Source organism: Melanostigma gelatinosum (genome assembly GCF_949748355.1).
Source record: "Melanostigma gelatinosum genome assembly, chromosome: 3".
Lineage (NCBI taxonomy): Eukaryota > Metazoa > Chordata > Actinopteri > Perciformes > Zoarcidae > Melanostigma > Melanostigma gelatinosum.
In genome coordinates this window covers 13,654,540-13,664,634 of record NC_136636.1, presented here as the reverse complement: position 1 = coordinate 13,664,634, position 10,095 = coordinate 13,654,540, and the positions used below count along the sequence as shown (strand labels likewise).

The window sequence follows — 10,095 nt, the reverse complement described above, 5'->3', positions numbered from 1 at the left end:
TGAAGAGCTGAGCTGATCCCACTTATGTTTGAGCTATTCTTCTGTGTGGGGTGTTGCATTGCAATTTTGAAACGCACAAAAAAAACGTTAGCAAATACACACAGCAATACAAGTAAAGCTTTAGTTTGTAAAAAAAATAATAATAATTAAGAAAATGTTTGTATGCTCACAGTACTTTTTGGTATTTTTATTGTCAACCTTGAAGTTCATTCTTCAAATGTATGCAGGTAACTAAACCAAGTGTGTTGACCGTAAATGAAGAGAATCTGCGTGAAATAATGTGACGCTGAGCCTGAAAAGTAGCGAAATTGCATAATGTATCCGCTCCGCCTGGTTACATTGCTTGCAGGCAGGAGCAGGGAGGGACAAGAGGCAAAGAGAATGAGGTGGGGAGGGGAAAAAACAGAAAGGGAGAGCTTAGGACTCCCCTTGAGGCATCTGAACAAGTCTGGACTGTTCAGCTGCTGCTCTGTGTTCAGCTAAGCGACGCAGCCTCGGGAATCAGAAACAGCGTTTTCTTCTGCAGGGATGCAGCGACAGGAGTTCAGTTGTTGAGCTGCAGTGGATGATCGTGGAGTTGCCCTGTGCTTTAAAGCTGTGACACTGGACTGGGACTGGGAATACTAGCAGTGTGTACAGACACTGAACGGAGAGCTAGGGCTGGATATGCCACAGGTGGAAAGGTGAGGAGCGGCAGGCTGTGGCCCCGGTGCACCGAGCAGAGATCCCCCAGGTAAGATGAGGCAGAGGCGGAGAGATCAGGGCCTGCCCGGGGCTCGCTGGCAGCCCTTTGATGAAGATACATTAATGGGAATACTGTGCTATACTCGGGATTTAGAGTGCACAACTGCAATTTTGCATTACGTCTGTTTTATTGATGTGCATGTCTGCGATATCTAAATGTGTAGATGAAAATACCGGCATTGATTTACTCTGCATGTGCATGCTGGGAAGCGATAACTCCTTGATAACGCTGAATTGTAGCCAAAGCACCACTCCTTCGCCGTTTGCGCTCCCTGCAGCAAAACCTTTGACTTTGAACAAGACCAAGCAGAACATTTTTCACCTCATTTTCACCCTCTCTGAAATTACATTTTTCAGAATCCCACAGACGATTCAGTGATTAGACTAAACAACTTCGGAATGCATTTTTAAATGAATGAATGTCTGACCCCGAGTACGTCCTGTAATTATACTCCTTCACACTGTCTGCATCATTACAGTTGCACAGGTCAACGTGGGAGTGCACATCCACGTTGACCTCAGCTGAACTCCCTTAGTTACAGGGCATTACCCTGCTAAACACTGTGATCCTGCACAGAGGAAGGCACTCTCACTCTTCCGCTTGCTCCTCTGACTTTATGTCTGGATTGGTTTCAGTTGTCTGCTCCACTTCTAAGTGCATCCAATGTCTTTGCTGTGGTTTGGCCATCTTAGCAGCAGGAAGTCCTCTGTTGACATGGAATGTATAATAATGTCTGAAAAGCCTTTAGCAGGACAGATTAGACTCTTCCTCTCTGGCTCACCTTCAGCCTCCCACTCTCTCATTCATCTTTTCATTGACTGCACGGCTGCAGCCTTACTTGGTTAAGTTCTTGGCGTGCCACTCTGTGGCCTAGAGAATGGCTCCGTGCTAATCCCAAGTGTGTCATCTACGGAGGGCTGCTGCTGGTTACTGTGTCTGTTTGATGTGTTTGTAAAGGAACATTCTTGTTGTATCAACAATGGGTCTTTTTGTGGAGCACCTTTGCAGCCAGAACTTACATTTTTTAGTGGATACGTGTATATTTTCATCGTTGATTACTGTGTTTATGTTGGATTAAACGAGCTGTAACGTAGGGGATATTGACTTTTTCTCCCCATTCAATCATGTCTTTGTATGTGAATGAGAGAACCTTTTGATTAATTCCGTTTTTTACCCTGATTTATTCCAGCCGGCGTTTGTTTGTTGTCATACAAAGCTTGTGAAATATTTCAAAAGGATTTGTGCTTCTTTTGAAACTTGTTCCAACAAGGGGTCCCGGGAGAGTTTCAAAAGCTGCCTGTTCTTAGTACTTCTGTTTAGTTTGGATGAAGAAACGGACTAATAATCCATTACTGGCGGACATGGGGGACTCTATGCTTGACCTGAGGGTAGAGGTCAAAGATGCCAGGATCAGTTTTTGACTCCCAGACAGCCTCGGAGTAAGGCTCTTCTCTTCTTGCAACCAGCAGATTCTGGCCTCCATGTACACACAACATTCTGGTGTGTGAGCAAATTGGCAGGAAACTTCAGTAATTTACTGTGACAGCTGGTACTCCTTTGACCCCTCCGTCCCCTTGTCCAGTTGTGTGACTCTCTGTCCCTGGTGACCGATGTTGTGCTGAGGCAGCCTGGCTCTTACACAATCCTGCACTCTGTCACATTGCGGTGGCCTGTCGCCCCCCTGGGAGAATGGCATCTCGACTAAACCACAACTCTGTGATCCTGCCTGAACGGAGCTTTCACAAAACACAGCTCAGCCTCTGTGCAGCAGATTTCTTTTTTGTCCTCACTTGACTCCTGTTGTGGATGGCACTTTGCTACTCAGACATTGATCTTTAACGCATGTGTCTAGACCAGTGTATTATTTGAACAAATCAAGTCAGGAGCTAATTGCACATAATTAAATTGTATAGGTTTAGAAGTCTTAGAATAAATACTTTGATTCTTTGGAAGGGATAGTCTGTTGTCTATTTTTAGTTACGCAAGTTTTTAGAGAATTGCTGCACTGTGTGTACTATACACTATACACGAAACACCCAAGACCCTAAAACGCTCTTGTCATATTTCTTCATTAAGGAATAGTACGACATTTTGGGAAATTTGCTCATTGGCTTAGAGAGTTCGATCAGACTCTCTGTCCTAACTCTGTCTGTATGTAAATGTAGCTACAGCCAGGAGACATTAGCTTTGCTTAGCATTAAAACTGAAGACAGAGGGAAACGGCTAGCTTGGCTACGTCCAAAGTTAACGAAATCCACCTGCCAACACTTCCAAAGCCCAATAATTTACATGATGTCATAATTTATTTGTTTTTTAAATTCCGACAAAAAAATGACACGTTGTGGTTTCATGAGGGGTTATGTGCCAAACTATCTCTCGGCTGAACGCAGTGATTAAAAACACAATGTTGTTCTTGCTCTTTAGTTTTTGTACTGATTAAACAACTGATATAGCTGTTCATTTCTGTCTTCAGTGTTTATGCTAAGTTCAGCTAACAGGTGGCTGTAGCCTTCTGTTTACCAGACAGTTTATGAGAGTCTTCTCATCCAACTCTCAGCAAGAAAGCTAACAAATGTATGTGAAACTATTAGTAATAGCTATTCTAGTTGCCAAACTAGTTGTCATACAGCACTACAACACAGCGGGAGCCGTTCGATGTAGTTTTCTGTCTGCTTAACGTAATCAGCCCTCTCAGCGTGTGCTAACTACAGCTTTCTTTCATGTGGGCTAGTTCTGACGCTGGAAACACGGACAGCCAGTCTGGTTCAGGTCAGTGTTTTAACAAGACACCAAAGAAAACGACCCAATTCCAGATGATGTTGATGCTCCTTATATTCTTTTACAGTCTCAGAAAATCACTCCTGTCTGCTGTTGTCCCGCTGCTCTCACTTATACATTTGGTCTCATCAACATAAGTGGCTTCTCAGGGTTTTGATCCCGGGAATGTTTGCTACCGTAGCTCTACAGAGTAGATCAGAGGTTTTGTTCGTTGGCTCAACATCTGTCAGCTATTTGCAGTCGGCGCTGTGTTGTGCATCACCTCTGTATAAAGGTAGACGTGAATAGAGGTTGTCATGGAAAGAAGTGGTGGTAATTAGTAATTAATGCGTGGTCCACACGCTAATAAAATAAAGTGTTTAAGGAGAAAAGTCCACCTATAGAATTAAGATGGTTGATGCTAGAGTGGTTGGTGGGACGCTTGCCCCGTTCTGCATAAGAGGTGGTTGTCATCTGGGTTTGGTGAAGATGTATTCTGTTGATATTGACACAGCGTATTCATGCTTAGACTTAATAGGTATGATAATATTTTCCCTTCAGATCATCATCCATGGTAATACAGAACACAACACATCATTACATTATTTTCATTTGTAATCAGGAAAACATCTCCTACTGGGAAGAGAAAAATGGGACTGGAGGAAGCTGTTTACCTTGTTTATGTACTTCTACCAGGAATAATATCAACATGTATTAATGTGTGGTCAGGTTGTACTCAGACAGATCAGCTGTGCTCTAATGACTTCATATTCTTGCCTTAGCTTACACTACAAGCTCCGGTTTTGGTTATTATGCTAACACTCACTGGAACTGTATCATGCAAATAGAACTTGGACCTAAAACAGACTTGTGAAGCTTGACTGGTGTAATAAGAGAGACTTTACTCTGTAGTCAGACAGACATTTAGCACAAGAAAACAAGTTCAAAGGGATGAGGCTGGCAGGCAGGATATCAAAGATGCAAAGTGGTTTAGAACAGGTACGGGCAGGAACAATGGCTATAACTCTAAAGAAACACAGACAATCTGACAAATAACAGGGCTGCACCACTCTAAATATATCCGGAGGAACATATGACTAATGGGCTGCAGCTGAACAGGAAAGTGTCAATCAGACGACTAGCAGAAACAGGAAATTTAATGGGGATGAATAGTAAGTAGCTGAGGAGTTGGTGACAACACAGACTAATATAAACTGGAGACGCAAGGAAACGAAGAGTAGTCGTTCCAGCAAAGAAACCAGGCCCTTCAATGTCTGCAAGCATGAATACTGAAACTACCAATCGATGGATGTTAACAGAATGTAAAAGCAGTATAATATCACAACTGTGTAATGTGCTCAGACTGTTTTGCAGTGAGTTGCAGTAGTTTGTGACATAACAAAGGTTTTATCTGCTCCTCGTCAACCCAGGTTGTGAAGATGTGGAGCTGGTTTTTCGCTGCGACTGTCCTCCTTTCCTCCATGAAACGGATTGAAGCTCAGGGTATAAATAACTCTGTAATTCTCCTCCTCAAAGTGTTATCCTCAGGTGTGTGTGTCTGTTTATGTGCTCACATGTATTCTCCATCGCTTTGTATTTGCAGGCAGGTGTAATAATGTGCAAGCAGCAGATATTGTTTTCCTGGTTGACGGGTCTTCCAGTATTGGCCGAGCTAACTTCCTGCAGGTGAAAGGCTTCATGGCTGCGATCATCAAGTCATATGCCAGCTCTATCAGCGAGTCAGGGATACGGTTTGGGGTCATACAGTACAGCGACACCTCCAGGTGACTGACAGGATTAAGATTCACCTCATTACTTTCCTGTGCATGCAATGGAAGATCATCTCACAGCAGGTGCAGAAATATGTATTAATGTGCATTTCTCTCCCTCCAGAGTTGAATTTACATTTAGTACTTACCTGGTTGGAACTGAGCTGGTCAAGGCTGTAGAGAAGCTGAACTATAAGGGTGGAAACACACGGACTGGTGCTGGTCTCAAGTTTGTCTCTGATAACTTTTTCAACCCTGCGTCCAGTCGGGATGTAGCAAAGGTCTGAGGAGCAGCCATTCTTTGGGGGTTCATAATCATGAAACTGCATATTAACCACAGCACCTCTTGTGTTACTGATTCTCCCTGCGGGTCCTCTTTAACTTTCAGATCACTGTCCTCATCACAGACGGAAAGTCACAAGACAGTGTAGAAGAACCAGCACAGAAGCTGCGCAGTCAAGGAGTGCATGTTTATGCAGTCGGTAGGTGTCTACCATGCAGTTTCTCCTTTCTTACTCAAAGTAGTTTCTTTTCTTTTTTTTACTTGCTTCTGAGCCGCCGTGATTACTTTCTCTGGTTCGTTAGGTATAAAGAGCGCAGACATGAATGAATTGGCTCAGATTGCCTCCCAGCCCAGCAGTGATTTCATCGCCTTTGTTGGGGACTTCAAACTGCTGAACACACTTCTTCCTCTTGTGAGCCCCCAAGTGTGTTCCAAAGCAGGAGGGGTCTATGCTAGTGATGGTATGTGGGTTACTTAAACAACAGAACATCAGTATATCAAAATACACACAGTCAAAGATACGTGTCTTATTATTATCTCAGACTTTATTGTGAGTCTCCTCCTGCTTCCATTCTCTCCTTTCAGAGGCCTTTTCTGGTCCATCCAACATTCAGTTCACAGGCCAAACGTCTGATACTCTCAGGTTTCGCTGGAGTGCAGCAGGGGGCCCTTTGAGTGGCTATGTGGTCCAGTATGTGCCACTCTCTGGTCTGGGTCAACCTATCACTGCAGAGCTGCGTCAGGTGAGTCCAGGTGTTGGATGAATATGCCTGACACATGGTGATGACCGAGATTGAAGTAGAAAATTGCGAGAGAAACGCGTGTCTTCAGGCTGAGTATAAACATGTCTAATGGGTGGGTCTTCTTTGTGTACATGCTGTAGAGATACAAATTTGGCAGAGCAAAGCGTGAAATTCCCTTCTCCTGCAGACATGGTGCAGATGCAAGAATGTCATGGCTTACCAATCTATTTCAGTCACTCAACTTTGCAAAAAGTTGTTTAAGGATTGACTGCTTACAAAAATGGCCGCTCTCTCTGCAGGAGACTGTCTCTGCCAGTCAGCGGATCTTTACCGCAAGAGAGCTGAGGTCGGGAACAGACTACCTGGTGACTGTCATCGCCCAATACCCCAACAGTGTGGGGGAGTCTGTTTCTGCCAAGCAACGGACCAGTGAGTAAAAAGAGAAGGATAAAATGTCAGCAGGGAAACCTGCCAAAATGCCAGAGCAACCTCTCTCTCACAAGACAGAAGCCTTACTGATGAACTTATTACAGTCATGCACATGCAGTGTCTTATTTCTAATCCTCCTATAGGGTCTTTGCCAGGGGTCACCAGTCTCCGCCTGGTCCAGGCAGGCTTCTTCTCTCTTTCTGTGGGCTGGGATCAGCCTTCGTCTCCTGTGCAGGGCTACAGACTCACCTATGGACCACGAGGTCAGGCACACACATACCTGTCGACCTGTCTTTCTCTTTCTGTCTGCCACTCATCTGACTTGTGCAAGTGTGTTTCAATAACACTTACGTTACATCAGCAGCAGCTTCTCCTTTGAACTTAAAAAGAAAACAGACTTTGTACTTTGTTGTGGCAGAATTATCTTGGCACAAAACTAATCGTGGCAGAATGAATAATTGCAGTAAAAATGGAGGAAAAGCTACAGGACTGAATAACAGTTATCCTTTAGTAGCAAGTTGGAAACATGTCGAGAATGTACAGCAGTCGAGGCTGAGTGTGGGGAACATGAGCTTCTCCATCACCTTACCGCCCTCAGGCACTGGCTGTCGGTTAGGATTTGTATTGCCCAATCATTACTTAAATATTGAATACATTTTCATCATCAGCAGACTTTACATTAAGATAGAGAGTGAAAACCGTCAGTCATTTTGTCCCAACATTTCTAGAGACAGGGTGTGGCACAGATTATAACAGTGATAAGATGTCTGAGGGTTGATATAAACAGTTTCTCCCTCTGAACATGTGGCAGGAGTGCCAGTCTCACATGGAGATCCTCCTCTCACTAGTTAGGTTGGCACATACTGTATGTATTTAATTGAGGCCAGCGTGTATCCTTCAATGAGAAGGCTTTGATGTTCCTGTGTCTGCTGTTACTCTCACTGATAATTCAAACAAACAAGACAGACACTGACAAGTGTCTGTCTTGTGAAGTGCACATCCTCTCAACCATACTTCTCTACAGTTGGCTGGCTGCCATACTTAGGCTTTGTTGCGTGTGAGGACACTTCTTATATTTGTATGATGACAGACTGTACAGTATAATCTGTGATTGCTATCAGTGCATTAATTGATCCTCTGCATGCCCTCCATGCCTACTTGCCCTGTCGATTGTGTGCTTGGATGAGCAGGTCAACCTGCAGCTCAGCTGTTGGAGCAGTCTCTGTCTGCAGACTCCACATCTGTCACCTTGGAGTCACTTCAGCCCAACACAGAGTACGTCGTCAGCCTCTATCCCCTGTTCCCCCGGAACTCTGCACCTCCGTCCATCCTCAACGCCCGCACATGTGAGTCCACCCTGTCCTTTGGTACTGCTGTACCATGATGCAAGTGCTTGTAATGTAATCATAATCGAATCATAGTCGACAAAGTATAATACAGTTGTAGATTTGGGGATAAAGTTACATGATGGAGCAATATTAAAACAAGTGTTAGGTACAGCATTGGTAGGGCTGGGCGATATGCAAAAAAGAATCACGATATAGGTCATTTCACATCATGATCTAGCATGTTTTCTGGTTATTCAATAAATAAATCACATGCTGAAGCCTATTGAGTTAGTATGTGCTTGTTATTATCAATTCTAGACGACGTAATTGTATATTACGATATCTTAATATATGATTTCATCATGATATGATTGAATTGAAAGATGATATATTATCCTATTGAATAATCGCCCAGCCCTAAGTACGCAGTATGTACGTTATACAGTATATGCACAGATTACAGTTTATAGTGATACCGTTTCTTCGGAATGGGTTTCAGTATTATGAGTAAAGTGTCTGTTCATGTTTTTGCATGTGTCAGTGCGCCTTGAGGCAGTGCAGCAGTTATCAGTGGAGACGGAGTCAGAGGGCAGCGTCCGTGTGCGGTGGAGAGGTGTCATTGGTGCGCGGGCCTACCGTCTGGTCTGGGGACCATTCACAGGTCAGGACAAAGCCGACATGAGACAACATCCTGTCATTTCTGTCAGTATTTCATTTTTACAACTTTGCATTCACTTATGATTATATTTTTGTTTTTCTGTTCACAAAGGTCAAAGTGTCGAGACGGTGGAGGTTGCTGGTGAGTTTCACACTTTGTCCAGTCTGCAGTCCGACACCGAGTACATCGTCACCATCATCCCGCTGTATGAGGGCAACACTGAGGGCCCGGTAGCACCCGCCAGGTTCAAGATAGGTAGGTGTGGGTTCAGCAGTTCAACACCAAACATCTGTCTCTGCTCTCCGTGAAGTTTTCTGTGTTCATTATACTTTTTAAACTCAGAGTTACACACACACACACACACACACACACACACACACACCAAAACTGCTAATTGCCACATGACACTAAATTCCATCCTCTTTTTATGTTTGTGCTTTTTAAATTGGTGATCGTAGTAAAATAATGCTTGTTTAATCGGCGCTTGCTTTCTGTTGTGTCCTGCTAAGTGCAGGGATAGGAAGAGAGGCAGACAGGATGTGCCAACAGTCTCCTCTGCTGTTTGTCTCTCTTCTGAAAACCTTCACATGTTACCGTTTAGCTTTGTTTAATGAAGGAACATTCCGAGCACACCTACGCACTTATTACACGCACACATCATCTGTCTCTCGTGAGGAAGGCCCATAGCCGGCAGAAATGGAGCACTAAAAGCCTTTTGTGTGGTCTAGTTCTGCTATCAAAGATGGGAGATATACACAGTGCGCTACACACTGCACACATTAACTCAAACTGCAGCTGAGCTTGTTCCTCTCTTGTTTGTTCCGGTGTAAACTTGTGGAGAAGCAACTATTTGTGGTGTCTGTCGTTTGTGACGAGTTGATTGTTCCTTCTTATTAGGAAAACATGTTGACCTTTTTTTTGTTTTAGTGAGGAACACATTGAATGACGTCTTCATGTCTATTTGCAAATGTATATATTCAGCAATGCCATGAAGTCTTCTTACAGGATGTCTAACATTACATTCTAAACAATACAGCAAAGACTGCATGACATTTAAAGTGTAAGTTAACTGTTTATGTTTCGGGTTATGTTTATCTTCCCAACCACTTCAAAAGCTGTGTGTGGCATTCAATCCAGCAAAATGTGACATTGAGTAAAATGTTTGAATTTGTTCGTGTATGGTCTGAATCTGAGGCCTAAAAGAGACATCAGCCACTGGTCTGTAGGCTTTTTTTCTGACACCTGGCACTTTCTTGTTGATTTGTTGTTCGTCTCACGAACAAGAAAAGACCTGTGGCCACATACACAATCAGAGAGAAAGTGTTGAGTTAGTGGGTCTAACCTGTGTGATAATTTACTGCCTCTGTAGCGGCGATAGAAGGC

At 43.7% G+C, this 10,095-nt stretch overlaps 1 protein-coding gene across 1 annotated transcript in view; it reads left to right on the top strand.

The window, feature by feature from the left end:
* Positions 1-553: 553 nt before the first annotated feature.
* Positions 554-10,095, top strand: part of col7a1 (collagen, type VII, alpha 1) — a 49,012-nt gene continuing 39,470 nt past the window's right edge. Inside the window, exons 1-12 of the mRNA XM_079265559.1 lie at positions 554-733; positions 4,933-5,005; positions 5,106-5,286; positions 5,396-5,552; positions 5,660-5,753; positions 5,857-6,015; positions 6,140-6,297; positions 6,597-6,726; positions 6,870-6,989; positions 7,917-8,072; positions 8,596-8,715; positions 8,824-8,967. Of these exons, the coding sequence (XP_079121685.1) occupies positions 4,942-5,005; positions 5,106-5,286; positions 5,396-5,552; positions 5,660-5,753; positions 5,857-6,015; positions 6,140-6,297; positions 6,597-6,726; positions 6,870-6,989; positions 7,917-8,072; positions 8,596-8,715; positions 8,824-8,967 (1,483 nt within the window). The 5' untranslated portion in view covers positions 554-733; positions 4,933-4,941. The remainder of the gene's footprint in view (positions 734-4,932; positions 5,006-5,105; positions 5,287-5,395; positions 5,553-5,659; positions 5,754-5,856; positions 6,016-6,139; positions 6,298-6,596; positions 6,727-6,869; positions 6,990-7,916; positions 8,073-8,595; positions 8,716-8,823; positions 8,968-10,095) is intronic.